We start from the raw sequence: 27438 nt of genomic DNA, 5'->3' as shown, positions 1-27438 counted from the left end.
GGGGGCACCCGGAGCTGATTGTAGGGCAGCTTGGGCTAGCTGGGGGTCACCCAGGGCTAGCTGGGGACTGCCTGGATTAGAGGGAGGACACCACGGACTAGTTGGAGGACATCCAGGGCTGGTGGGGGTCACCCAGGGCTAATTAGGGGTTGCCTGGGACAAGCAGGAGGACGCTGAGATCTGACTGTGGGGTGCCTGGGACGAGTTGGGGAACTCACAGGGCTAGTGGAGGACGCCTCGGGCTACCTGAGGGGTGTCTGGGACTAGCTGGGGGGCATCCAGGGCTAGCGGGGGACACGTGGGCTGGCCGCGGGGGATGGCCGGGGACCCCCGCCGGTGTCGGCGGGGCGCTGCGCCTCTCCGCAGCCTGCAGGTGCCGGTGCCGCCGGCGCTGCTGCCGGTACCGCCGGCGCTGCTGCCGATGACGCCGCCGCCAAGCGTGCTGCCGATGCCGGTGCTGCCGGTGTCGGTGCAGCTGGTGCTGCTGCCGGTGCCGGCGGCGCTGGCGGCCGGGGGGCGCCGCTGTGCTGCATTGCGGGGCGGGCGGCCCGTCCCCGTCCCTGCGCCCATCCCCATCCCCGTCCCCGCCCGCCCGGTCGGCTCGGCCCGGCCCTCCCGGGGGGAGCGGGGCTATCGGGGCCGGGCAGCGCCGCCGGCTCCGGGTAGGAATGTCCCTGCGCGCCCAGATAATGTTATTTATATCGCGGTGCAGGGCGGCTCCGCTCCCCCCGCCCCGCTCCCGCACCGGCCCCGCCGCCGCCGCCGCCGCTCGCCCGCCCGCCGCCCCGCGCAGGTGAGACCCCGCGGCACCGGGATGCGCCGTTCCGGGGAACACGGGAAGGACCGGGGGACAGCGGGAGGCGCCGGTCCCCGGGGACACGCTGGAAGGGGGGGCACCGGCAGGCGCTTCCCGCCCCGGGGATACCGGGTCGGGGGTGCGGCGCCGAACACCGGGCGCGGTACTGGGGGGGAGACGGTGGGCACGGAGGAAAGTTTGGCGGCGGGGGTGAAGAGCCCTCCGGGGAGCCTGAACCCCCTTTTCGCCCTGCGGCGGGGAGTCTGCTGTCACCCCGTGTCCCTCGGGGCTGCTCTCGGGAAGGACGGGGCGGGCGAGTGACGGTGACTTTCTAGGGACACCCAGGGGATGGCCCGGGGACAGTGTGGGGACACCCTGGGGACACTTTTCCTGGGGTGCCAACCCCTGGAGGGTTCCCCGCACCAGTCCTTGGTGCTCCCAGCACTGTTGGGACGCGAAGGAGAAGCTGAGTCCTGAGGGTCTTGGTGGGACACACCACACAACCCACTTTGTCCCCCAGTTTTTAGCAACTGGGCAAACTGCAGTTACTGGGAAGGGGTTTTGGGGTGCCATGCCCTTGGGGCCCCTTGTCCCAGTGCCAGGAGGATGCTCATGGGTGGGCGTTGGGCTGGGGGAATTCTTACCCTCACCCCAATAACATAGGGGTCCCCCAGGCCTGATTTCCCAGCTTTTCCCTTTATGGATCTCCAGCTCCCTAACCAGGGGACTGGGGCGCCCTGGAAGACGGTGGCAAGCACAGGAGACTCAGAAACCCTGCTGGGTGCCAGCGTGGCCCCCCACGGACTATTTTATAGCCATCATGTGGTTTTGGGGCACTGTCTGGTGATTTTGGGGTGCAGGGGGGGCAGCTTCTAAGAAGGGAGCAGGGCTCGGCTGGCGCCGTGTGCAGGGCAGGCCTATTTATAGCCAAAAATGTCTGTGGAGTGTCAGCACGTGTGCGTGTCACCGGCTTGGGTGACATGGGACAGTCCTGGCACGGCCGGCATGTGGCCCTGGGGAAGCCCAAATCCTCCTGGCAGGTGGGAGTGTGGCCGGGGAGCCCTGGCCGGAGCAGGGCATCGCAGCCGGAGGAGCTGTGCCGTGCCTTTCCATGCCCAACTGCCCCGTGCTGTGCCACGCAGCCGTGCCGAGAGGGACCATCTGCTCCCGGCCCCAGCGCTGCACCTGGCAGGCAGGAGACAACTGGGGGGCTGGGGAGATGCCCCCTGGTTCCTGCCCCTTCCCAGCCAGAGCATGGCTGCTCGTGGATATGAGGGAGATGCTAAATCCAAGTGTTTTGGTGAAGTGGAGCGATGGGGACACACCAGGCTCTGGGTGGCGGTGATGGGGCAGAATTTTGGGGTGTTTTGGGGGATTCTGGTGAGTTTCTGTGCACTGGAAATGGGCTTTCCAGCAGCACGCCGTGGCTGTGAGGGATAAGCCAGGGAATGGGTTTGAGGGTGCCATAGATGCCAGGTGCCAACCACTGCCCCAGCCGCCCTTGGGGTGTGGGGGGACATTCCCTACGCCCGGCGGGGGGACTGTGGTGGTGGCACAGTGCCAGCCCCTCACCGGGAAGTGCTGATTCACCGTGCCGAGCCGCTGGCCGGGGAAGGCAACACTGCCCGGGCCACGGCCGCAGGATGCTGGCGGCGAGGCCGGCATGCTGGCATTCCCAGCTTTCTGCACGCTGAGCGGCAGGAATGACAATTCCCGAGTGGCGGGTGCTGGTGGCGGCGTGGCTGTGGCAGGGAGGGATGCTCAGAAGGCGCCGGTGAGGCGGAGGGAGATTTAAAGGGTGGGTGAGCGCCCGCGCTCAGAATGCTCCCATGGGCCTGCCGTGGCTCCCCTCGGCGTCATCTCCTCCTCCTCCTCCTCCTTCCCCTCTTCCTCCTCCTCCTCTTCTTTCTCCTCCTTGGATGCTCGCAGCCATGGCCCCGCTGCCGTGTTGTCAGGGACACAGTCAGAACTGAGGTATCCTGCGGAGACCCGGCACAACTTAGTACACCCATCCTGCTGGCAGTCCCTGAAGTTTTGGGGGCAAAATCCCCAAATTTGGTCTCCCACATGGCTTTCCTGTCAGGGCGAGCTGGGTGCTCTGGCAGAGGCATGGAGTCATGGCACGAGGGGTGGCAGGCCCGGCTCCAGCACCCTCCTGCCTGCTCCAGTAGACACCTGCATGGTCCTGCAGCCGCTCGCATGCCTGCTGTGTGTGTCCCGTGCACGCTCTGGTGTGTTCCTGCATGTCCTTGCTCAGGCAAACACACTCTGGCACATTTCTACTTGTCCTTGTTCCCCCTGTGCACACTCTGGCATGTCCCTGTGTGTCCTTGCTCACAGGTGCACTCTGTCACACTTCTGTATGTCCTCGTTCACATGTGGATGCTGTGACAAGTCCCTGCATGTCCTGGCTCACAGGTACACACTCTACCACCCTTCTCCATGCCCCTCCTCACACTTGCACACTCTGGTGTGCTCCTGTGTGTGTCCTTGCTGTGCTGCCCACACTCCTGCACGCTCCTCCACGTCCTTGCACGCTCCCGGTGCCTCCAGGTCCAAGCCAAGGCCCTGCCTGCACCGCCCCGATTAGGGTGTGGAGTTGGGGTGTGGCACAGCCTGGGCTGCCCCGATAACCCTGCCAGGGGGGACCTGGGGGATGCCCGAGGCATCTGAGGGGGACCTGAGGGCTCATGGGTTGTCACAGCTCACAGGGACAGCAGGGATTTGGGGCACACAGGGTTCCCCCTGGCACCCACAGCTGAGGGCTCTGTGCAGCTCTGGGTTGCAGGGGAGATCCTGGACGTGCTGCTGGCTGTGGGGAGCCCCAGCCCGTCTCCTCGCACCCCTCAGGGGCCCCAGCAGCCACCGACAGCTGCTCAGAGGCATTTTTAGATACCAGCCATGTCCTATCTGTGTCTCAAATGTCCCCGGGGGTGGGTGGCCCCCCCTTGCCGGCAGCTGTCGCCCACTTTCTGCCACCAGTGCTGGTGAAGCCCCTGTGTGGCGCAGGGGTCAGGGTGGGGGTGAGAAGCAGCCCCTTCCCTGGGGGCATCCAAGGATTGGGGGGACGCCTCTGGGGACCTGCGCTGGGGTTTCAGCATGGCAGAGGGACACGGGTGGGGACGCAGCACAGTAAATGGCCATTAGCACAGCTTGGCAGGGCTCAATATGGGGGTCCCGGAGCGGGCAGCTGCCAGGTGCCCCCCCAACACCTGGGTGGGGCGAGGCTAAATCCCTCTGAGCAGCTTATCCCGAGGTTCTGAGCCGCAAATCCCCACGTGCCGCAGGGCCAGCGCGCCGCTGCGGCCGCACTGATGCTCACGGTCCTGCTGTCCCCCAGGGGCCTCTCACCGGTAGCCGACGGCCACCGGGCCGGGGCACACTGGGACCATGACCTCGGCCAATGACTACGAGCAGCTGGAGCTGCAGCAGCAGTACAGCCGCATCAACGTTCGCTGGGATGCGTCCGACGATGAGCTGGACAATGACAACAGCTCCGCACGGCTCTTCGAGCGCTCCCGCATCAAAGCCCTGGCAGGTGGGTGGCAGGTCCCTTCGGTCCCACCTGGGTTGTCCCCACTGTCGGTGACCCCGTGCCCGCTGTCCCTGCAGATGAGCGGGAGGCCGTGCAGAAGAAAACCTTCACCAAGTGGGTGAACTCGCACCTGGCTCGTGTCACCTGCCGCATCTCGGACCTCTACATGGACCTCCGGGACGGGAGGGTGCTCATCAAGCTGCTGGAAGTGCTGTCAGGAGAGCTTCTGGTAGGAATTCCACCCAGATGGAGAGTCTGGGACCTGTGGCCTGCCATGCCATGCCATGCCATGCCATGCCATGCCATGCCATGCCATGCCACACCATCTCTCTTGGTGTTGGCCAGGGTTTGGGGTGGCAGCATGGGCATGGGGGTGTCCCTGGGCAGGGTACCTGGTGTGGAAGGGAGGGTGCTGAGCACTGTCATGCCCCAGCCCAAGCCCACCAAGGGCCGGATGCGGATCCACTGCCTAGAAAATGTGGACAAGGCGCTGCAGTTCCTGAAGGAGCAGCGGGTGCACCTGGAGAACATGGGTTCCCATGATATTGTGGATGGCAACCACCGCCTTGTCCTCGGCCTCATCTGGACCATCATCCTCCGCTTCCAGGTGAGGACAGGTGGTTTTGGGCATCCCTCTGCTCCACACCTCATTCCCAAGTGGGAGCCATCCTCCATGGAACTGCTGTTACAACCCCAGAATGTCCTTTTGCCCCCAGATCCAGGACATCATTGTGGAGACGCAGGAGGGCCGGGAGACACGCTCTGCCAGGGATGCACTTCTGCTCTGGTGCCAGATGAAAACAGCAGGGTAGGTGGTGGGATCCCCACGTGACTGTGTCAGGGCCCAGGAGTGTCCAGAGGGTGACGGTGACACCCTGTCCCCATCACAGGTACCCCCACGTGAACGTTACCAACTTCACCTCAAGCTGGAAGGATGGGCTGGCTTTCAATGCCCTCATCCACAGGCACAGGTAGGCGGCACAGCAGCCGGCACTAAGGTGGCAGTGGCACTGAAAGACGTCCCACAGGTGTGTCACCGCTGTCTCATGATCTCTGTCCCCAGGCCTGAGCTGGTTGACTTCCAAAACCTTACCAAATCCAATGCCCGGCACAACCTGGAGCATGCGTTCAGCGTGGCAGAGCGGCACCTGGGCATCACCCCCCTCCTCGACCCTGAAGGTGAGGCAGTTGCTGTCAGTCCTCAGTTTCCCCATGGATATTCCCAGGCTCCAGGAAGCACAGAGAGGTTCCCAACACACGGAAGGAGGGCCTGGGTGGGCACAGGAGGGACCTCATGAGGCTGTGGGGCCTGTGAAGTGGGTTGAGGTTGGGTCAGGAGTGACGCCTCTCGCTCGCACCTGGCAGATGTGTTCACGGAGAACCCTGATGAGAAGTCCATCATCACCTACGTGGTGGCCTTCTACCACTACTTCTCCAAGATGAAGGTGCTGGAGGTGGAAGGAAGGCGCCTGGGCAAGGTAGGGAACGGCATTGAGGCGGTCAGGGCTGTTCTCTTGCAGTGCCGGCCCCTCACACTCACTCCCAGTCCCGCTGCAGGTCATCGAGCACGCCAAGGAGACAGAGCGAATGATTGAGGGCTATGGGGGGCTGGCGTCCGACCTGCTCACCTGGATTGAGCAGACCATTGCCTCCCTCAACAGCCGCAGCTTTGCCAACTCACTGGCCGGCGTGCAGCACCAGCTGCAAGCCTTCAGCACCTACCGCACCGTGGAGAAGCCCCCCAAGTAAGATCCCCCTGCTCCCCATGCCCGCCCAGTGGTGTGGAGCACCCAAGGGTGCCCAACGCTGAGCTCTCTCTGGGGCAGGTTTCAGGAGAAGGGCAACCTGGAGGTGCTGCTCTTCACCATTCAGTCACGGATGAGGGCCAACAACCAGCGCGTCTACACCCCACACGAGGGGCGCCTGGTCTCTGACATCAATCGGGTATGGGCTCTGTCTGCTGTGGTAGTTGGGGGCTGTCTCCTGTGGTCGTCAGGTCCGTCTCCTGGGGGAAACTGAATTCCACTCCTGAGGCAGATTGGGTCCATCCCCGAACAGTTCAGGTCCTTGGGCAGGCTGGGATGGGTGCTGGAGCAGGTTGAGTCCATCTCCTGAAGCAGTTCAGGTCCATCCCAGGACATGCTGAATGCATACTGGGACAGGACTGATCCATCCCATGGCAGGTTGTACTCCTCCACCTGGGGGTCATGCTGGGGTTCACCAGCAGAACAAGACACGGGTGGGTGGGGGGATGTGCAATACAGGTGCCACCTGTCCAGTGCCGCCTTCCCCCAGGCCTGGGAGCAGCTGGAGAAAGCGGAGCATGAGCGGGAGCTGGCTCTGCGCAACGAGCTGATCCGTCAGGAGAAGCTGGAGCAGCTGGCACGGCGCTTCGACCGCAAAGCCGCCATGAGGGAGGCCTGGCTGAGCGAGAACCAGCGCCTGGTGGCCCAGGTGAGGAGGGGGACCACCCACCCTGGGGACCCCCACGCTGGGGAGCTCCCCAGAGCCTCACCACGGGCTCTGTGCCGGGGCAGGACAACTTTGGGCAGGACCTGGCAGCAGTGGAAGCAGCCAAGAAGAAGCATGAGGCCATCGAGACAGACACGGCTGCCTACAGGGAGAGGGTGCAGGCCATTGAGGCGGTGGCCAAGGAGCTGGAGCTGGAGGGCTACCATGACATCCAGCGCATCAACGGGCGGAAGGACAACATCCTGCGGCTCTGGGAACAGCTCCTGCAGCTGCTGGCTGCCCGGCGCCAGCGCCTGGAGATGAACCTCACCCTGCAGCACCTCTTCCAGGAGATGCTCCATTGCATTGACTGGATGGATGAGGTCAAGGTGAGCTGTGGGCACTGGGTGTCACCGTGGGTGGGGTGTCTTTGTCTCACCAGCTGTTGGTGAGAGTTCACTGGGGAGGCAGTTGTTGGGGTGCCTGTGCTGAGTTTTGGGCGTCAGTGGGTAATGGCTGAGGGTCTTCTGCAGGTGAAGCTGGCATCTCCTGAATCTGGGAAGCACCTTCTGGAAGCGGAGGAGCTGCTGCAGACCCACCGTCTGCTGGAGGCCGACATGGCTGTACAGGCAGAGAAGACCCGAGCCATCAGCGCTGCCGCCCTCCGCTTTGCTGAGGCTGAGGGTGGGTGTGCCAGGACACCCCAGCATCCCTGGCATGGCCAAGGGGAAGCGGGACACTGTACTGACAAGCTTCCACCCTGCTCCCTGCCCAGGCTATCGTCCCTGCGACCCCAAAGTCATCCAGGACCGCGTGAGCCACCTGGAGATGTGCCGGCGAGAGCTGCAAGTACTGGCAGCACGGAGGAGAGCCTTGCTGGAGCAATCCCGCTCCCTCTGGACCTGCCTGTGGGAGCTGGACGAGGCAGAGAGCTGGATCAAGGAGCAGGAGCAGCTCTACTCTTCCCTGGACTTCGGGAAGGACCTGCCGGGCGTGCTGCTGCTCCAGCGCCGGCACGCTGCCTTCGAGGCCGAGATGCGGAGCCGGGGCGGGCGGCTGGAGCAGACGCTGGCGGTGGGCGAGGGGCTGGCGGCCGCGGGCCGGGCGGCCGAGCGGCTGCGGGAGCGGGGGGCGGCCGTGCGGGCGCTGTGGGCGCAGCTGGAGGAGCTGGCGGCGTTCCGACGGCGCGGCTTGCGGGAAGCCGAGGGCTTCTTCCAGTTCCAGGCGGAGGTGGAGGAGTTGGCGGAGGGGCTGCAGGATGCCCGCCGGCGGGCGGCCACCGAGGAGCTGGGCCAGGATGAATCCCGCACCCTCGTCCTGCTGCGGCAGCACCAGGAGCTGCTGGACGAGCTGGCGGCCGCCCGGGAGCAGCTGGACAGGCTGGCGCAGCAGGCCGAGGGCTTCCCCCCGGAGCTGCGCGCCGGCCCCGAGGCGCAGAGCCGGCTGGCGGCCTTGCGGGAGCTGCACGCCGAGGCGGCTGCGCTGGCCGAGCGCCGCGGCCGCCAGCTGCAGGATGCCCTGGACCTCTACACTGTTTTTGGGGAGAGCGACGCCTGCCATCTCTGGATGGGCTCCAAGGAGACCTGGCTGGGGGAGCTGCAGGTGCCGCAGGCTTTGGAGGACCTGGACGTGACGCACCGCAGGTAGGAAGGAGCCCCCGCCGTGGCGGTGCTGCCGTGCCCTGCCCTGAGTCGCTGCTCGTTCCAAGGCTGGACGTTCCCGCAGGTTGGACGGGCTGGAGAAAGACATGGACACCGTGGCTTCCCAGATTGCCGCAGTCAACCAGGCAGCCGACGGGCTCCTGGCTAGCGGGCATCCCCGGAGCCCCCAGGTCCGGCAGTGCCGGGAGCAGCTCAACGAGAGGTACGGTGGCAGGCGGTGCCGGGGGGCGGGTGATGGGGTGACGGTGCCTTTCCTGCCATCCCCCACCTCTGTCCCGCAGGTGGGCCCGGTTCCGGGAGCTGGTGTCGGAGCGCCAGCGGGCGGTGGGCTCGGCACTGCGCCTCCTCAACTACAACCTGGAGGCGGAGGAGACCCAGAAATGGCTGCGGGGCAAAGCCCGGGCAGTGGAGGCTACAGCCGAGCTGGGCCGCGACCTGGCCGGCGTCCTGGCCACCCAGCGCAAGCTCTACGGCATCGAGCGGGAGCTGGCAGTGGCCCAGGACCGCCTGGCCGCCCTGCGCTCCCAAGCCGAGCGCCTGGCCGAGGAGCGGCCCGAGGCGGCCCCGGAGGTGGCCCAGAAGCTGGCGGTGGCCACGTCCGCCTGGGACGAGCTGCAAGCGGCCCTGGCAGAGCGCGCAGCATCGCTGGGGGAAGCCGGGCAGCTCCGGAGTTTCCTGCAGGACCTGGATGACTTCCAGGCGTGGCTCTTCGGCGCTCAGAAAGCCGTGGCTGCCGTCGATGAGGTGCCGGCGTCGCTGGGGGAGGCAGAGGAGATGCTGCAGCGGCACGAAGCGGCCCGGCGCGACGCCGAGGAGCATGCGGGAGCCTTCGCCGCCTTGGCGGAGGCGGGGGAGCGGGTGCTGAGGGGGCAGACGGACCCTGAATACGAGGGGCTGCGGCAGCGCCTGGGCGGCGTGAAGGACGGCTGGGCTGCCCTGGGCAAGATGGCAGAGGCTCGGAAGCGCTTCCTCACCCAGTGCCGCAACTTCCAGGAGTTCCTTCGCGACACCAAGCAGGCGGAGATCCTCCTCACCAAGCAGGTGGGTGCTCAAGCGATGTCCTTTGGGTTTCTTGGCTCACGGGCACCCCAAAAACAGGTGAGTGCACGCTGATCCCTTGCTGTGCCTCGCAGGAGTACACGCTGTCCCACCTGGAGCTGCCCTCCACGCTGGAGGGTTCGGCTGCTGCCCTGCACCGCTTCCAGAATTTCCGTGCTGATGTGGAGAGCAATGCCAAGAAGGTCCCAGAGGTGGTGGTTGGTGGCACCAAGCTGGTGGCTGAGGAGAACATCTTTGCTGAGAAGATCTCCGAGAAGTGCCGAACTCTCCAGGAGCGGTGAGTCCGGCACAGGGCCAGTGGGTGGGTGGGCGGGCAGTGTGTGGGCAGCGGGGCTGATGCTGCACATCCATGGTTCCCTTCCAGGCATGGAGCTGTCATGGACAAGGTGGAAGAGGCAGCGGGTTTGATGCAGGACAACCACGACCTACAGACCTTCCTGCAGAGCTGCCGCGAGGTAGGAATGCAGCATGGCTGGTGGCGTCCCTGGGGGGTCCCCACTGGCTGAGCACTGACACCACTTCCCTGCAGTTTGATGCCTGGGTGGATGAGAAGATGCTGATGGCTCAGGATGTCTCCTATGGAGAAGCCCGTGGTCTCCACAGCAAGTGGCAGAAGCACCAGGCATTCATGGCTGAGCTGGCACCCAACCAGAGCTGGCTGGAGAAGATTGAGGCGGTAGGTGCCAGCACTGTGATTGGAGAGGGGGAACAGAGTTGGGGAAGAGTCTGAAGCATGAGGAATTGCTGAGGGAGCTGAGAGGCTCAGCCTGGAGAAAAGAAGGCTCGGTGGGGACCTTCTTGCACTCTACAACTCCCTGACGGGAGGGTGCAGACAGTTGGCGGTTGGGCTGTGCTTCCAGGAAACAAGGGAAAGGACGAGAGGAAATAGCCTCAAGTTGCACCAGGGGAGGTTCTGGTTGGATATCAGGGAAAATTTCATCAGGGAAAGGGTTGTGCAGCCCTGGAAAAGACTGCCCGTGGTAGTGGTAGAATCCCCATCCCTGGAGGGATTTTAAAACTCTGTGCATGTGGCATTTGGGGACACGGGTTAGTGGTGGCCGTGGCAGTTATGGGGGGAATGGTTGGACTCGACGGCCTGAGAGGTGTCTTCCGACCTTAAGGATTCCAGGACTGCTCCCAGCCTGCTGCATGGGTGGGGTGTCCCCACGCTGCGGTGACCGCCCCCCTCTCTGCTGTTGCCACAGGAGGGGACGGAGCTGGCCACGCGCAAGCCGCAGTACGGCGCGGCGGTGACGCAGCGGCTGGAGGAGCTGCGCCGGCGCTGGGCCGAGCTGCGCAGCGCTGCCGAGGACAAGGGCCGGCAGCTGTTCGAGGCCGAGCGCTCGGCGCTGTACGCCCGGAGCTACGGGGAGCTGGAGAGCTGGCTGGGGCGGGCGCAGGAGGAGCTGCGCCACGCCGAGAAGGTCAAGGACCTCACCGCCACCAACCTGCTGCTGAAGAGGTTGACGGTGGGTACTGGCACCCCACTGGGTCCTTTGGGAAGGGGCAGGAGGTCCAAGGCGATGAAGTGTGTTCCCAAATGGGACTGGGGTTCTCCATCTTGGCTCAGATCCCTAACTCACACGGATTTGCCCTGCCAGAGACTGGAAGAGCAAGTGAGAATGTGGATGAAGGAGCTGGAGGAACTGGGGAGACAGGGCACCCCTGGTGCTGGCGACGTGCCAGATACCACCAGGCAGGAGCAGATGCTCCGGCAGCGAGTCCTTGAACTGCTGGAGCCACTGGAGAGGAAGAGGAAGGAGCTGGAGACTGCCAAGGCCATGTATCAGCTGGGGCGGGATCTGGAGGATGAAACAGTGAGTGTCCTTGCTGTGGCGGGGGCCGGGGGCTGGGGGTACCCCTGGGTGCTGCAGGGGGCTCAGTGGGTGCTCCTTCCCCCAGCTATGGGTGCAGGAGCGGCTTTCCCTGGCGAGGTCAACAGATCACGGCACTGACCTCCCAAGCGTGCAGCGCCTGACCAAGAGGAATGAGGTGAGCCTGAGTAGTGCAGCAACAGCCACCATCCCGGGTGGTCCCTTGGGATCCATCCCATGGGTGACTCTCATTGTGACTTCCCTCGTGCTGGCAGACACTGCAGAAGGAGCTGGCGGGCCATGCCCCCCGCCTGGGTGAGGTGCTGAGCCGGGGAGAGGCAGCAGGGGAGCCAGGCCCGGAGCTGGCGGCGCAGGCACAGGAGCTGCGGGCGCTGTGGGAGACGCTGCAGGAGGAGGCAGCCGCCCGGCACCGGCGCCTGCGGGAGGCCAAAGAGGCCCAGCAGTACTACCTGGACGCCGACGAGGCTGAAGCCTGGGTCAGCGAGCAGGAGCTCTTCATGGGACCCGAGGAGAAACCAAAGGTGAGGAGAAATTTCCTGTGGTGCTCTGCGTTTGAGGGGGTCTGTGCTGCACTGGGCCGTGCCTTGCCGGGATGTCCAGCACTGACCCGGGCTGGGCCACGCTGTTCTGTTGAACATCATCCACATGTGACACACCGAGGTGTGTCCTGCTCTTATGTGTCGTTCCCGTGCCATTATGCACCATCCATCCCGTTCCATGCCATGCCCCCTGAGCTCACCATTGCTCGCTGTGGCATCAGACAGAGCCAGGACATTCCTGTAGAGCTGGCACTGAGTCTAGACCCTAGTCCCTGTCCCCCAGCTATGCCAGGGGCTGACGGCACCGATGTTTTCCATGCCGTAGGATGAGGAGAGCTGTTTGATGATGCTGAAGAGACATGTCCGGCAGCTGCGCTCCATCGAGGACTACGGACAAACCATCAAGGAGCTGGCAGGGAGGGCGCAGCAGCTGCTCTCTGCTGGCCACCCCGAGGGGTAGGTGCCATACCATGTGTCCCCTGTCCTTTGGGGTGACCCTGTGCCCTCAACGTGGCGTGGGTGGGGGTTTGGCTGGAGCTCTGGCAGCGTCAGCTGCTCCAGTTGGGCAGGGAGGTGGTCAGAGAGGGTTATGGGGAGCACAAAGTGGGTCCTTCACCCCCAACCCCCCCGGCTGTCAACACGGGTGGGTTGGGGACATTATTTCATGGCTGAGAACTGGGTGTCTGTGTGCCGGGGCCGCGCAGGGAGCAGATCATCCGGCTGCAGGGCCAGGTGGACAAGCACTACGCGGGGCTGAAGGAGGCGGCCGAGGAGCGCCGCCGGCGCCTGGAGAACATGTCCAACCTCTTCCAGCTGAAGCGGGAGGTGGAAGAGCTGGAGCAGTGGATTGCCGAGCGCGATGTCGTCGCTTCCTCCCCGGAGATGGGGCAGGATCTGGACCATGTCATGGTGAGGGTGACGGGGTGGATGTGGCGGTGCCAGCGGGTGGCTTGAGGGGGGAGACTTGACTCTGCTCTTCCCTCAATGCAGCTCCTGCGGGAGAAGTTTCGTGAGTTCGCACGGGAGACAGGGAATGTGGGGCAGGAGCGCGTGGACCGGGTGAACCTGACCATTGAGGACCTCATTGATGCGGGGCACATCGAGGCGGCCACCATAGCTGAGTGGAAGGACGGGCTGAATGAGAGCTGGGCCGACCTCCTGGAGCTGATTGACACCCGCATGCAGCTCCTCGCTGCCTCCCATGACCTCCACAAATACTTCTACGATGGTGCTGAGCTGCTGGCCCTCATCGCCACCCGGCGCCAGGAACTGCCCCAGGATCTGGGTGAGGATGCTGGCACAGTGGAGGCTTTCCACCGCATGCACAGCGCCTTCGAGAGGGACCTCCAGCTGCTGGAGGCACAGGTGAGCCTCCAACCTGACGTGGGTGCCAGTGCTCAGCATTCTCTGTGGTCTTGTGGAAGGTGTCCCTACCCATGGTGGGAGCCTGGGCTCAGTGGTCTTTGAGGTCCCTTCCAACCCAAGCTGTTCCGTGGTTTGTGCAGGTGCAGCAGTTTCGGGAGACGGCAGCGCGCCTGCAGACTGCCTATGCTGGGGAGAAGGCGGCTGGAATCCAGGAGCAGGAGCAGGAGGTTTCCCGAGCGCTGCAGGAGCTGCTGGAAGCGTGCAGCGGGCGCCGGGCACGGCTGGTGGACACGGCTGACAAGCACCGCTTCTTCAGCATGGCACGGGATCTGCTCTCCTGGATGGAGAGCACTGTCCGGCAGATTGAGACACAGGAGAAACCCAGGTATGGATGCACCCAGCGGGCACCTGGCATGGGACATGGAACCGATGGCACCACTGACCTGGTGCTCCTGTGTCCTCAGGGATGTCTCCTCGGTGGAGCTGCTGATGAAATACCACCAGGGAATTAAGGCTGAGGTGGATGCTCGGGGCAAGAACTTCACCACCTGCATTGAGCTGGGCAAGAAGCTGCTGCAGCGCAAGCACCAGGACTCACCAGAGGTGAGGGAATCGGGGATGGGGGGCGGTGGGGGTGATGCCCCCTGGGCCACCCCCTAACAGCATCCCCTCACAGATCAAGGCGAAGCTGGTGGAGCTGGTGGACAAGAGGAAAGCCATGATGGAGACATGGGAGCAGCGCTGGGAGCGGCTGCGGCTGCGTGAGTGCGCCGGGGGTGCCGGGGAGGAGTGCGGCAGTCCCGGGGGCGGCGGGGCGGGTGGTCCAGGGGCTGAGCGCTGCCCATCCCTCCCACAGTGCTGGAGGTGTGCCAGTTCTCCCGCGATGCCTCGGTGGCTGAGTCGTGGCTCATGGCTCAGGAGCCCTACCTGGCCAGCAGCGACTACGGGCAGACGGTGGATGCGGTGGAGAAGCTGCTGAAGCGGCATGAGGCTTTTGAGAAGTCCTCCGCCACTTGGGAGGAGCGCATTGCCGCCCTCAGGAAGCTGACAACGGTGAGAAAGGCTCGGGATGAGGCCTCTCCCTGCCCTGCCACGGTCTCCCCCGCATCCCTTAACACCTTCACTCCTTGCCTGGCAGCTGGAGCTCCTGGGCGGGCGGTCTCTGCGTGAGGGGCTGGTGCGGGACGGGACGACACGCTCTGAAGCTCCCGACTACTGCCTGGATCTGGATGGGGAGCTGGAGGCTGGGTAAGGGATGCCACCATCATTCCATGTGACCAGGGACACTGTTTCCACATCCCTCTTCTCAAACCATTGAGGATGTTTTTTAGCGTTAAGGGGCTTTTTAGCAATTTGCCTTTTCCAAGCAATAAGTTGATGCTGATGAAGAGGAGAGATGAAGGTCAGGCCTCACCCTGACAGGGCTTTCATCCCTCAGGGGGGACAGGAGAGCAGCAGCGAGCCCCATTCTTGTGGATCATGTCCTCCAGGATGGGGATGCTGACCGACTGTCTCCCTGTGCAGGTCTGAGGAGGAGGAAGAGGAGAAGAAGGATGTGAGCACACAGGACACTTCGCTGCCCACTACAGATGGACCAGAGCCGGTCAGTTCTTGAGTTTAGCTTTTACCTTCCCTGACGACCAAAAAGGTGTCCCTGCATGTCCCACAGCTCCTGGCACCCCTCGTGTGCATGACCTCATTGTGTTGACAGATCCCTGCATCCCCAACCCTCACCTTGTCCTTGCCTTGTGTTGAATAAATGTTGAATTACCCCAAAAAGGCCGGGCGGGCAGAGGGGTACTGCATGTCCCCTTTGCCCCAACTCCTGGGGTGACACGGGGGGTGGCACCCATGGTGTATGCGTGTGTCTGGGATCTGTGCAGCAGCCAGAGTTACAGTGTCTGCCCTGGGGCCACCGTGTCACCGCAAGGGACATCATTGCTGTACGGGACATCATCACCCTGCAGGGCATTGTCACCCTGTGGGTCATTATCACCCTGTGGAGCATCGTCACCCCAAGAGACACAGTCACCGTGTGGAGTATTGTCACCCCATGGGACACTGTCACCCTGTGGGGCATCATCATCCTGTGGGACGTTGTCACTCGACAAGGCATCACCACCCTGTGGGGCATTGTTACACCCTGCAGCACTGTCACCCTTGGAGGCAGGCATTGTCACCCACAGGGCATTGTCACCGTCTGCCAGCCCCTGTGCTCGCTGCCAGCTCTCTGCTCCTCCCACGTGCCCTGCCTGCGCAGGGACACGATGGCTCACTGTGGCTCTGCCTGCTTGGGGACAGGAGCCCCTTCTGCCTCTTCTGTCTGCCTGGGGACATGGGCATCTCCTGGCTCCTCAGGGACCAGATCACTCTCCCCTGCCTGGGGACAGGATCCTTGAGTGCCTACATGGGAACAAGCTCATTCGTGCCTGGTCAGGGACATGGGGATCTTCTGGCTACTCGGGGAGAGTATATCTGCCTGCCTGGGGACATGGCCACTTTCATCAGCTTGGGGACAGCAGCCCTCTCTGCTTACTGCCAGCCTACTCAGGGACATGGGCATCCTCTGGCTCCTTGGGGACAGGAACTCCTTGTGCCTCTTCTGCCTGCTTGGGGAAATGGGCGTCTCCTGGCTCCTTGGGGCAAGATCATTTCTGCCAGCACAGGGACACGTGCATCTTCTGGCTACTCAGGAACAGGATCCTCTCTGCCTGCTTGGGGACATAGCCACTTTCAGCTGCCTGGGGACAGGAGTGCTCTCTGCTTATTGCTAGCTCACGAACATGGCCGTCCTCTGGATCCCTGAGGACCAGATCACTCTCCCCTGCGTGGGGGCAGGATCCTTGAGAACCTACTTGAGGACAAGAACATTCCCACTGGCTCAGGGACATGGGCATCTCCTTGGGGACAGGGGTGCTCTGCGTTCTTGGGGACATAGGAATCTTCTGACTCCTTGGGGACAGGGTGGTCTTTGCCTGCTCACGAACACAGACACTTTTCCCTGCTTGGGGACAGGACCCCCCTCTACCTGGAACATCTTCTGCCTCCCTCGGAACAAGATCACATTCACCTGCTTGGGGACAAGACCCCGAACTGCACATCTGGGGTCAACATCACTGCCTGCTTGGGGACATGGGCATTTCCTGGCTCCTTGGGGACAGGGGCCCTGGCCAAGCCCCTCCTGTGGCACCCAGCTGGATGGGCGTCCCCTTCGTCAGACACCACTGCCTTGAGACGATGGCACTGATGCCACAGTCCCCAGCCAGACCTCCCACTGTCCCCATGTCCCCTAGGCTGGCGACAACACTGAGGTGGCTCCCAGGACTGCTCACCTCGCTTGTTTCAACCTCATCACCCCAAATCTGAGGAGACACTGGCACCCAGACTGTGGGGTGCCAGGGCCGGCCCATGCTCCAGCCATTCACTGGGCTCCTCCCAGTGGGCACCAGTTTTTGTGTACGGGAGCTGGTGGCTTCACTGGCACTGTGCTGAGGGTCCCAGCTGATTGCTGGGGTCTTCCCAGTACCCACCGGTTCCCACACACTGCAGCTGGTGGGGTCATTGGCACTGAGATCAAGGGGTTCTAGGGCAGGACCGTGTCCCAGCCGTGCACTGGGGTCGTCCCACTATCCACCAGTTCCCGCACTGGAGCTGAGCATGTGGACACACACACACAGTGACACGGCACTGAGTCCCAGGGGTGCATCTCGTCCCAGATGCTCACTGCGGTCTTCCCAATAACCGTCGGTTCCCACACACTGGATCTGGTGGGGTCACTGTCACTACACAGACGGTCCCAGGGCTGCACTCACTGCAGGATCCCATACACTCACTGGGGGATCACATCTGGGATGGGGATGCTGAGCGGTCCTCCCAGCAGTCACCAGTTCCCACCTATCGGAACTGGTGGGGTCATTGGCATCCAACCATTGACTGGGTCCTCCCAGTAGACACCAGTTCCCACATTCCGGAGCTGGTGAGGTCGCTGGTACGGTCACCCCCAGGTCACCAGACTGAGGCGCATGACCCACTGGTGACAGCAACCCGTGTGCCCAGTGCAACCGCGGGAGGGGACGACACCGTGCCGTGGGTCCATCAGTGGCAGTGGGTGGGCGACACTGCGGCATAACTGCGCTGTTGCCTCGCAACAGCTGGCACCGAGGACAGGTGATGAGGAGCCGGTGTCACCGACCCCACGGCCACCGCGGGAGGAGCCAGAGGAGCCAGCCACGCTGCCCGCCCGTGTCAGCAGCGTCCAGCTGGAGGGCTACCTCGGCCGCAAGCACGACCTGGAGGCGGCCACCAAGCGCGCATCCAACCGGTAGGCACAGCAGCGGCGGTGGCGAGCGCGGTGTCCCTGGCGGGGCGGTGTCCCCGTGGTGACACGGTGCTGGTGCAGGTCATGGAGCACACGGTACTGCGTCCTGCGGGGCGGCCAGCTCGCCTTCTTCAAGGACGCCAAGAGCCGCGCGCTGGGGCTGCCGTGCCAGGGCGAGGAGCCCCTGGGGCTGTGGGACGCCCGCTGCGAGGTGCCCACGGGCTACAAGAAGAAGAAACACGTCTTCAAGCTCAGGTGAGGGCACGGCGTTGTGTGGGGTGGCACAGTGGGCGTGCGTGGCACTGGTGTCTGTGCTCTGTCCCTAGGCTCAGCAATGGCAGCGAGTGGCTGTTCCATGGCAAGGATGAGGTGAGGGGTGGCCTGTGGGGACACGGGGTGGCTGGTGGAGCCCAGGGGGTAAAGGGTGGCCAGGGGCTGTGGTGGTGGTGGTCAGCAGTGCCCGAGGGGACACGGGTGGTCAGAGAAGCCCAGAGGGACACAGGGTGGTGGGTGGTTGGTTCCAGGAGGACAGCAGCGGTGCCCTGGGGTATGTGGGATGGCTGTAGTTGTCCAGGGGACGTGGTGGTGGCCAGCAGTGACTGGGGTACACAGGGATGGCCGCGGGGTGTGGTCAGCAGTGGCCAGCAATGCTCAGAGGGGAAGGGGATGGCCAGGGGTCCCCATGAGGACAGTGAGGGGCTGGCAGTGCCCGAGGGGCATGGGTGCCTGCGGAAGACTTAAGAGCAACCGGTGTCACCCAGGGGCCCGTGGGGTTGGCTGGGCGCTTGCTGAGGAGCCAGGGAAGCCCCCCCTGATCACCCCACTGTGCCCGCAGGAGGAGCTGCAGGCCTGGCTGCAGGGGCTGAGCGCAGCCATCACGGAGTGTCGGGGCAGCCGCGGAAAGGTGCAGAGCCTCCCCCTGCCCATACCCCCGGCCCCCCCCGAAGCCTCCCTGCCCCGCAAGGACAAGGAGAAACGCTTCAGCTTCTTCCCAAAAAAGAAATAACCCCCCTGGATGGCAGGAGGGGGGGGATGATACCCCACGTCACGCCAGCGGGGCCACACGTGCGTAGGCACGCGCGTGTGCGGTGCCTGTACAGGTGCCAGCAGGTCTAGAGGGGCACGCGGGGGTCACGCGTGGGCAGGAGGCCCCCAGCCCCCCCCGCCACGAGCACACGTGTCCGTGTGCACAGTGTATATATATATATTTGTATTTATATATATACATACATTTACACGCTTCAGGCACACCCCTGCGCGGAGGCGGCCGCAGGCGCCCCCCAGGCGTGTGCCCCCCGTGCCCATACGTGTCCCTGCACGCACACGTCTGCACACGTGTGTCCCCGCATGCAGGTGCACCCCCGGCCCCCCTCCGCACGCACGGCACAGGTGTGCACCCCACAGGTGTGCATGGACCCCCCCCAGCACCCGCACGGGGGGCGCGCTGGTGCCCCCCAAAGCCATAACCCCCCCCCGCAGCGGGTGGGTGCAGAGGGGGGACCCCCCTGGCCCCCGCGGGCACCAACCAAAGAGCGCCAGCCCATGGGGGTCCCTCTCTGGCACCCCCCCATCCCGTGCCCCCCCCAGCCGGGGTGGGGGGGCCGGCTGCACCCCACAGCTGGGCCGAGACACCCTGGAGGGGGGGGGTGGGCGACCACAGAGGAACTTTGGGTTCGGTTTGGGGTTTTTTTTTCTAATAAAGATGTGAAAGCAAGCAGGGTGCAATGCAGGGTGCCTGCGGGGCACAGGTGGCCTCTGGTTGTAGTGGGAGGTTCTTGGGGTGCCCCTGGCCCTGTGGGCAGAGAGAACAGGGGGTGTCCCTTGTCCAGAGCAGGTTGGGAGTCCCCAGGGTGCTCTTTCTGCCAGGTGGGTTGGGGCAGTCCATGGGGTGCCCCTTCTTCAGTGTAGGTCGGGGGTCCATGGGGTTTCCCTTCTGGACAAGCTGGGTGTCCATGGGGTGCTCCTTCTTCCAGGAGGGCGGGGGGTCCGCGGGGGTGCCCCTTCTCCTGGGCAGATTGGAAGTTCCCAAAGGGCTCTGTCTTCCAAGCAGCCTCGGGGGCCACGGGGTGCCCCTTCTTCCAGGTAAGTTGGTGGTCCATTCGGTGCTCCTTCTCCCGGGAAGGTTGGAAGTCCACGGGGTGCTCCTTCCCGTGTGGGTGACCAGGACACCCCTTCCACCCATCCCTGCCCCTAGCTGGCAGCATCGAGGGTCTGAAACTTCTGCCGCAGGTCCCTGACGAGGCCGTGGCGCAGGGGCTCGGGGCTGCCGGGGGGCTCGGGGCAGCGCCGCCGGTACTCCTCGGACGCCTGGTAGGCTTTGCAGCGCTCCACCACCGCCTTCAGGCAGATCTTCTCCCGCGTGGTGGGCGAGCGGATCTGCACGTAGGCCGGGGGCTCCGGCAGCCGCTCCAGCACCAGCACCCGCTGCCCGGGCCCCAGCGGGGCTTCGGCCGCCACCCACAGCGCCCCGTCGCTGCTGTACCGCGCGGGCGCCGGGCTCGGGATGCCGGAGCCCCCGTTGGCCTCGGCGCTGCGGCTGCGGCCGCCGCCCCGCTCCTTCCCGGCCGGGCGCCCACCGCGGCCGGGACCCTCGGGCGCCGAGCGGCTGCGGCTCACCGGCGGCGGCCGCGGGGCACCGAAACGGGCACGGAGCTCCCGCACGTCGGGCCAGGCAAAGGGCTCCGCGCCCACGGGGCTCGAGGGGCTGCGGGGGGCACGCGGGGACGGGGATGCCACCAGCGCCTCGTCCCGCGGCACGGCCAGCGAAGGGGCGCTGGGGGCGGCGTCCCCGTCCTCCTGCAGCGGCAGCGGGGGGCGGCGGGTGCCGCCGCGGCGGCTCTTGATGCGGAGGCTGTACTGCCGCGCCAGCTGGTACACCTTGGTGCCCAGGTGAGGGGGTGTCAGCAGCAGCTGCGGGGGTGGCCCCGGAGGTGATGCCGCGGTGCCCGCATCATCCTCCTCCACGATGAGCAGCGGCTCGGGGGGCTGCGCCCCGTTCTCCTGGCATAGCTCCGGTGCCTCAGGCTGGGCGGGGGGCTCGGGGCTCTCGGGGGGCCCTGGGAGCCCATTGAGGCGGCACACAGAGCTCCGCACCAGCCCCTTGGGGATGAAGGAGAGGCTCTCGCGGCGGCGGACCCCGAAACCAGCATCGCGGTGCTCGGCGTGGCCGTAGTAGCTCTTGATCTTGTCGAGGAGCAGGCGATCCCGGTTGGAGAGCAGCGATTCCCGGCGGGCTCTGGTGAAGGGCTCGGGCGAGGGGACGGCACTGCGGGACACCCCGGGCTCCCCGGATTCCAGCGGGAGGCCCCCATCCAGGCTGAGGGTGCTGCCACCATGGCTGGGGGTGCGTCCCAGAGGTCCCTCCAGCGCCAGGCTGCTCCTTCGGGACAAGCTGCTGCCGCCTCCAAACCGTTCTGCGATGACACTGGCCTGATCCAGCACTGAGGGTGGCAGGATGCTGGCGGCTCCTTCCCCCTCTTCCTCTTCCTCCTCCTCCTCCTCGCTGCTCAGCACCTGCAAATCCTCCGCAGCACGCTCCGGTTCCCTGTCCCCACTGGGCAGCGCCAGGGTCCCCACCAGGGATGGGGATTTGGGGACCTTGGGGTGCTCCCCAGCACTGCTGTTAGGGGGGTGGGTGCTGGGTCCCTGGGCAGCCCCGTCTGAGGGCCGGGGGGTTGCACTGACCTTCTCACAGCTCCCTGGCCCCCAGCTGCTCGGCCGCTTGGGTGCCTCTGGCACCCATGGGTGTCCCCCAGCCTGGGCAAGACAAATGTGGGGAATCATGAGCTGGAGCATCACCCAGGTGCTCCAAGCAGGATAAATCCCAGCCAAGCCATGGGGCTCTAGGAGAGGACACTGGGAGCAACACGGGGTGCTCTGGAGTGGTGTGAGATGTCCCCGCAGTGATGCGGGGTACCCCAGGAGTGATGTGGGAGTGCTCCAGAAGCAATTTGGGGCACTCTGCATGCCCTCCCTGGGGTTTGAAGGGCTGGTGTAGGTACCTGCTCCTCCTGGGGCTCCAACAGCAGAACCCCGGCCCCTGGCAGCTCCTCCTGGCAGTCCTTGCCCAAAGCCTCATCTTCCTCCTTTTCCTCCTCCTCCTCTTCCTCTGCCACCATGCCCTCAGCCGCTGCCCAGGCTCTGGGGTGCTGGGGTGGCTCCCCCGCTTCCAGGAGCGCCCCATCGCTGCCGGTGCTCTGTGTGGGGGTGAGCGCCGGGCTCAGCGCTCCGTGCCAGGGCTGGAGGCACCGGACACCCCGATCTATCACACCCGGCCTTACCTTCAGCCCTGCCAGCCAGGAGAGAGAAAAGGAGAGATTAGTGGAGGGAGCACCCAGAACTCCCCCCACAGCCCCCAGCCCCCCCTCCGCCGGCCACACCGGCGCTGTGGTCGTGCCGGCTCACCTTGTTCGCCCAGGTGCCACAGGTTGTGCTTGGTGGGCTCTGGGGGGAGGGGAGGTGACAGTGGCATCACCCCCGTGTCCCTCAACTCCTCAGCACCCCGAGCCCCCTGATCCCGTCCGCTGTCCACACCCAACTGCCTGCGCCCCCCGTGTCCCTGCAGCCGCTCCAGCAGCGTCTCCGTGTGCCCCTGGTGCTGGAAGGGCTCTGTGGGAACAGGGACAGGGGCACCATCAGCACCCAGCGCCACCCTCTCTTATGGGCATTGGTGTCACCCAGCCACAGCTTGGCCCTGGTGAAGGGGTGACTGCGGGGTGGCGTGGTGGGAACACATGGGACAGCAGGAACCCTGGTGACACGTGGCTCTCACCAGACTGCCGACGTCCCTGGAGTGGCTCGGCGGCAGCGTCAGCCAGGGGCTGACAGGACCAACTCTTCTTCAGGCGCTCGGGGCTGCAGCGGGGCAGGCGTGGGGGGTCTGTGGGGACAGGGAGTGACACCAGGGAAAATGGGGGGGACAGAGTAAGGCAGAGAGGGAATAGTAGGGCACTGGTGGCACTTACAGAACAGGTCCATCTCCAGGATGGCTTCCTTAGCCTGGGTGGAGGGAGGATGGAGAGAAATGGGGCAAAGGTGGGATACAGCTGCCCCGCCCTTGCTGTGCCACAGGGTCCCTGGTGTCACTGAGGTGCCCACCCCACCACCCTCACCTTTTGGGGGATGGTGGCATGGTGGTTCTCCAGGATGAGCCGCTTGATGTGGTGAGTCCACATGCGCTTCTCCTCCACACTCTTGGCCTGGGGGGCACAGGGAGGGTGGTGGGGTTGGGCAGACGGCCCCACAGGGTCCCCAGGATGCCGTCCACCGCACGCCCCCCTACCTGCAGGCTGTGCTGCTGCTTGCCATGCTTGTAGTGTGCCAGGCTGAAGCACAGTGAGTCCCGCGTGCTCTCAATCAGCATCAGCGAGGAGCACTGCCAGGAGAAGCATCAGCATCCCTGGAACTTCCCACCCCAGCAGCACCAGGGTCCCTGGCACCCACTGGGCTCCCCCACTCCCAGCATTTCCCAGTTCCCCCAACCCCAGCACCCACTGGGGCTCCTGGCACCCACCCTGTTCCTCCATCCCCATCAGTCCCTGGCTCCCAGTGGGCTCCCCACCCCTGTCACCCTCACGATCTCCTGTCCTTATCCCGCACCGGGATGTGGCTCTTGTAGACGTAGTGGTCGCCGCGGCGCTTGGTGATGAGCAGGGCCTTGTCGAAGAGGAAGAGGGCACGGTCGTGGCGCACCCGCTGTGCCCGAAATGTGCCCTCCAGCACCAGCTCCCCGTAGCTTGTCAGGTCCGGCCCCTTCCAGCCCAGCAGCAGCGACTGGATCTCCTGCACGGACACGGAGACAGGGGTGTCAGCATGCCTGCCACGGTGCCCACCTCGTGTCACCTGGTGCCACCCACCTCCCCTGTGGTGTCTCCCTGGTGTCCCCCCGGTGCCCACCTGCTGGCGGATGGCGTGCTCGTGCTTGCGCTTCATGTCATTGATGTACCAGGCCACACAGGTCATGGTGTCGATGGCCTCCAGCACCAGCTCGTAGTCCTCCCCCGCCTTGTGCTCAAAGTGCCTGGCGATCTCCTGGGCACAGCACGTGGCATCAGGACATGGGAATGTGCCGTGCCAGGTGCCTGGGCTGCTCCAGGCACCCAAGGCGTGTTCCTGTGCCACCTCTGGTACCAAGGCTAGGCCAGATGCCCACAGCCCCTCCCTGCGTCACCCCAGGCTGTGCCAGGTGCCCATACCACAGCAGGTGCCCACACCGTGCTGTGCCAGGCACCAGGCACTCACCTGGAGCAGCAGGTGGTACTTGAGGATCCTCTGGACAGGCTTAAGCAGGTAGGCCCCGAGGGGCAGCGCGTGGCGCAGCCGCTCCTGGCATTCCCGCAGGAACCGTGCCTGGACCTTGCTCCTCATGCACTCAGTCAGTGCTGCCACCGAGCTGCAGGCAGGGAGGGGGCTCAGATCCCTGCTCACTCCTGTGCCCCCTGCCCACCTCCCTGCTCACCCAGCCTGCCCCCTACCCACCTGGGGTAGTTGTTGCAGTACTGGGTGTAGATGGCAAACTCCTGGCTCTGCAGGTAAGGGAACAGAGTGAGAGCCTGGTATGACCACGTGTCCCCCCTGGTGTCCCCACAGTGTTCCTTGTGCCCCCCCCCCCCCCCCACTTTGCTGGCCCTTACCCGGGTGACAAAGCACACGGCCACAGCCACGGGGTCATTGGCGCAGCTCTCCAGGTTTTGCAGGAGGGTGCTGGGGGGCACAGAGAGGACAGGGTGACCACAGTTCCCCACACACCCGCGGGACAGGGTCACACCTCTGTCACCTCCCAGTGGCACCTGCTTCCCCACCTGCTGAGCTCATAGATGTCCTCGATGTTCCCGAAGAGCGCGCTGACCTGCTCTGGTCGCAGCACCGGCTCCTCCGCGTCAATGATCTTGCCCAGGTAACCCTGCCGGGCACGCACAGTGGCACCAATGCACCCCTAGACCCCAAACCGTGTCTAGGGGGTGTGCCCCCACGTGTCCCCTGACACCCACCTCCACGATGCTGCGCAGGTCACGGGCGTAGGTGCGCTCTGACTCCACGATCTCCTGCACCACGCGGTCCAGGTAGCTGGGCTTGGCCCCGGGACTCCCGAAAGCTGCCAGGGGGTGCCCACCGCGGGCACCTGGCCACCCCCCCGGGGACGCATTGTTGTTGGCGTTATGGAGCCCCTCGGCCCACGCCTCGGTCCTGGTGCCAGGCGGATCCTCCATGGCACAGCCGGGCTCCAGGCTCAGGGCAGGGCGCTGTGGGCACGCGGGAACCGGCATCCCGGCATCCCCTGGCACCAGCGGGGTACAGGGCGGCTCTGGGGGGAGAATGGCGGGTTAGGGGGTGCGGAGAGCCCCCAGAGATGGGTGGTGTGTGACACCAAGGAGGGTCACCCTGATGAAGAGTCCTGATGGCTGAACCCTCTATGCCAAGAAGTGCTAGCATCCCCCAACCCCCAAAATCCCTGGGTACAGTACAACAGAGCCTCTGCACAGCCCAGCAACGCTGAGACTTGGGAATTCAGCCCTTTCTCATCCCAGACCCAGGGCCCGTGCTGGGACCAGGTGGGATGAGCGCCTCTGTCCCCACCCGCTGGGGCCATGCGTCACCGCCACACCCGCGGGACACTTTCCAGGTGAGCTCAGCGCCGGCTCGCCCTTCCGGACCACCGGTGCCACCGGGATCCTCCCGTGCCGCTGAAAACCGCTCAGTGCCCCGAACACGGTTGGGACACCCAGAAAACAGCGGCCAGTGGCAAAGCGTGTGGGAGTGTCGAGGCCACTGAGCCCGGACACCGCGGCGGGTGGCCCTGGGGACAGTGACCTTGAGCTGTGCCACGTGCTGTGCCGGCGGCGTGACTGCCCGAGCCCCCCGGCACCCCCGGTGCCGGCACCCAACCGGTCAGGCCGGTTCCCGCCGGAGCTTCCCCACACCCACCGTGCAGCGTGGCCGCCATGCAGGCACCGCCCTCCCTGGGGCTTCCCCAAGCACGCCAGGAGCCCCCCAAAACGCCACCAAGCGGGGTTCGGGCCCTTTGTCCCCAGTGGTGCCGCAGCCCGGGACCCCGGCTGCTGGCAAATCCGACCCTGCCATGGGGCACCTCCTGGGCACCCGGATCTGGGTGATTTGGGGAGCAGCTCCCCCAGCCCCCAAATTGCTCACCCCTACAGGCGTGGGGCACCCGGTCCCAGGGTGACCCGGGGTGGGGGCATCCAGCCGGTGATACCAGAGACAGTAGACCCCGAGCATCCCTCCCGGCAGTGTCCGACCCCAATCCCTCCCTGCCGGGGGGAACAAGAGAAGACCCCAGGTGGCACTGGGGGACCAGACAGGGGCTCTCCCACCTAACACCTGGGGATTTGTGGCTACCGCAGCTCGTCCCCGCAGGCCACCCCCGGCCATCCTAATCCGCTCAGAGCACCGGGATTACAGCGCCGGTCCCACGTCACCGGCACCGCGGCCACTCGCCTTGGCCCATCGGCCACCGTCATCCCGCCCCGGTGATCGGGGGGGTTGATCCTCTTACCCCCCAGTGTCACCTCGCTGGGCAGGCGGCCGCCCAGAGCCCTCCCGCTGCCGCCTGCTCCGGGTGGGATTAGCTCTGACCTTTACGCCCCCGACCCTCCTCAACCCCGCCACGGAGGACGGGCGATCCCCCTGGAGTGCCGAACAGGGGGCTCTGGTGGGTCCCCAGAACTCCCCAGTGGGGGAAACTGAGGCAGGGGCCGGGTTTGTTGTGCCGAGGCGCCGGGGCCGGCGGGAGCGAGGTGGGATTTTCCGGCCCCGTTGCACATTCCAGCGCGGGAGTTGGGGCGCAAGGCACAGCCCACGGCGTTTTCCCAGGATCCCGGCACGGCACGGAACAGCACGCCGGGAGAGGGGCCGCGTCGCGCCAGCCCGCCGGAGCCATATAAGGGCAGGCGGTTCACCATTTCCAGGCATTTTCCAGAATCCCAGCGGCCTTGGGAGCGGGGAGGTCGCCGCCGGCTCCGGCGCAGCTGCCGCGGCCGTCGCTCCCGGCCCCGGCTGGCACCGCCGCTGCCCGGCGGGCACGGGCTGGGCGCTCCCGCCCGCGGGGACTCGGGGGGCTCGGCACCACGGGGGTCCCCGTGTCACGGCATTCCCGGGACAAGGCGGCACCGGCCCGTGGGGCTGACAAAGCCTCTTAGCGCCCGGCGCCCGTGGCCTCGCGCCGCCTAATCCCGAAGAAGGGGCGCAGGACACCCCCACCTCCCCCTGGGACCCCTGTCCAGGGTCACTCCACGTGCCACAGCCTGCCCTGCACCCCGGGCTCGGCCTGAGGACCACCCCAATTTCTCTGGGTGCCTGTCCCGGGACAGGTCCTGCTGTCTCCTGCCCCTCGGGTACCCCAATATCCCTGATTCCCACTTCGTGGGGACCCCCAGCTCCTGCCTCGCTCCGGGCATCCCTGGACTCACGAATCCTGCCTAACCAGGGCCCGTGGATCCTGCTCCACCGGGATGCAACGGCTCCTGCCCCACCAGCACCCGCGGATCCTGCTCCACCGGGACCCACAGATCCTGCCGCGCGGGAATGCAACGGCTCCCGCCCCATCGTGACCCAGGGATCCCACTCCACTGGGATGCAACAACTCCCACTCCACCGGGACCCTCTACTCCCGCTTCACGGTGATGCGACGGCTCCTGTAGCACCGGGACCTCCGGATCCCGCCCCACCGGGAGACCCCCGCTGCCGGGGACCCTCGGGACCGCCCCGTTCCCGCCCGGCGCGGACCCCCGGCTCCCCTCCCGTGGACCCCACGGCCGTGCCCCGTTCCCGCCCGGGCCGGACTCACCGCGCTCCGCTACCGCCGCCGCCCCGACCCGCCCCGTCCCGGCCGTGCCCGCAGGAAGCGGCGGGAGCGCCCCGGGG

General features: G+C 65.5%; 2 protein-coding genes across 6 annotated transcripts; one reads left to right on the top strand and one right to left on the bottom strand.

Moving 5' to 3' along the window:
• Positions 1 to 676: 676 nt before the first annotated feature.
• SPTB (spectrin beta, erythrocytic) lies at positions 677 to 19276 on the top strand. 2 transcript variants are annotated; one of them, XM_066187025.1, is made up of 36 exons: positions 677 to 793; positions 4137 to 4334; positions 4409 to 4560; positions 4765 to 4938; positions 5048 to 5139; positions 5222 to 5302; positions 5395 to 5510; positions 5697 to 5809; positions 5889 to 6076; positions 6158 to 6275; positions 6627 to 6785; positions 6869 to 7171; positions 7316 to 7466; positions 7558 to 8425; positions 8508 to 8645; positions 8725 to 9484; positions 9577 to 9779; positions 9867 to 9957; positions 10032 to 10178; positions 10708 to 10971; positions 11104 to 11319; positions 11405 to 11494; positions 11592 to 11858; positions 12202 to 12332; positions 12581 to 12785; positions 12867 to 13241; positions 13382 to 13626; positions 13706 to 13844; positions 13918 to 14002; positions 14098 to 14294; positions 14380 to 14489; positions 14766 to 14844; positions 17393 to 17562; positions 17641 to 17814; positions 17886 to 17928; positions 18395 to 19276. In XM_066187025.1, the coding sequence occupies exons 2-36, from the start codon at positions 4187 to 4189 to the stop codon at positions 18563 to 18565; spliced, it is 6963 nt and encodes a 2320-aa protein (XP_066043122.1). In that variant the 5' UTR covers positions 677 to 793; positions 4137 to 4186; the 3' UTR covers positions 18566 to 19276. The 2 variants fall into 2 exon arrangements, with proteins under 2 accessions (XP_066043122.1, XP_066043123.1); XM_066187026.1 differs by lacking the exon at positions 677 to 793 and adding an exon at positions 3135 to 3214.
• A 105-nt stretch (positions 19277 to 19381) lies between these two features.
• On the bottom strand, positions 19382 to 27420 carry PLEKHG3 (pleckstrin homology and RhoGEF domain containing G3). 4 transcript variants are annotated; one of them, XM_066187033.1, is made up of 16 exons: positions 27362 to 27420; positions 24549 to 24862; positions 24360 to 24460; positions 24192 to 24261; positions 24037 to 24083; positions 23800 to 23950; positions 23455 to 23589; positions 23158 to 23340; positions 22841 to 22933; positions 22671 to 22757; positions 22524 to 22557; positions 22331 to 22438; positions 21964 to 22167; positions 21561 to 21847; positions 21244 to 21315; positions 19382 to 21072 (listed from the first exon to the last, which is right to left on the bottom strand). In XM_066187033.1, the coding sequence occupies exons 2-16, from the start codon at positions 24822 to 24824 to the stop codon at positions 19750 to 19752; spliced, it is 3171 nt and encodes a 1056-aa protein (XP_066043130.1). In that variant the 5' UTR covers positions 24825 to 24862; positions 27362 to 27420; the 3' UTR covers positions 19382 to 19749. The 4 variants fall into 4 exon arrangements, with proteins under 4 accessions (XP_066043130.1, XP_066043128.1, XP_066043129.1 ...); XM_066187031.1 differs by having other exon boundaries at positions 19382 to 21315; positions 21964 to 22002; positions 22093 to 22167; XM_066187032.1 differs by lacking the exon at positions 22841 to 22933 and having other exon boundaries at positions 19382 to 21315.
• Between the last annotated feature and the right edge of the window lie 18 nt (positions 27421 to 27438).

Source organism: Chamaea fasciata, unplaced genomic scaffold, assembly GCF_029207755.1.
Source record: "Chamaea fasciata isolate MVZ Bird 193981 ecotype frontalis unplaced genomic scaffold, bChaFas1.0.hap1 SCAF_7, whole genome shotgun sequence".
NCBI lineage: Eukaryota > Metazoa > Chordata > Aves > Passeriformes > Sylviidae > Chamaea > Chamaea fasciata.
This window is presented reverse-complemented; position numbering and strand designations above follow the sequence as displayed.

Excerpts from the sequence above, each read along its gene's own strand:
- SPTB (XM_066187025.1), top strand. The coding sequence starts at position 4,187 with ATGACCTCGGCCAATGACTACGAGCAGCTGGAGCTGCAGCAGCAGTAC. Across the intron at positions 7,467-7,557 it reads CCGCTTTGCTGAGGCTGAGG|GCTATCGTCCCTGCGACCCC; the intron begins GTGGGTGTGCCA and ends CTCCCTGCCCAG. Across the intron at positions 11,859-12,201 it reads GACCCGAGGAGAAACCAAAG|GATGAGGAGAGCTGTTTGAT; the intron begins GTGAGGAGAAAT and ends TCCATGCCGTAG.
- PLEKHG3 (XM_066187030.1), bottom strand. The coding sequence starts at position 24,824 with ATGCCGGTTCCCGCGTGCCCACAGCGCCCTGCCCTGAGCCTGGAGCCC. Across the intron at positions 22,439-22,523 it reads CCTGGAGATGGACCTGTTCT|ACCCCCCACGCCTGCCCCGC; the intron begins GTAAGTGCCACC and ends CTGTCCCCACAG. Across the intron at positions 21,316-21,560 it reads TGGAGCCCCAGGAGGAGCAG|GCTGGGGGACACCCATGGGT; the intron begins GTACCTACACCA and ends TGTCTTGCCCAG.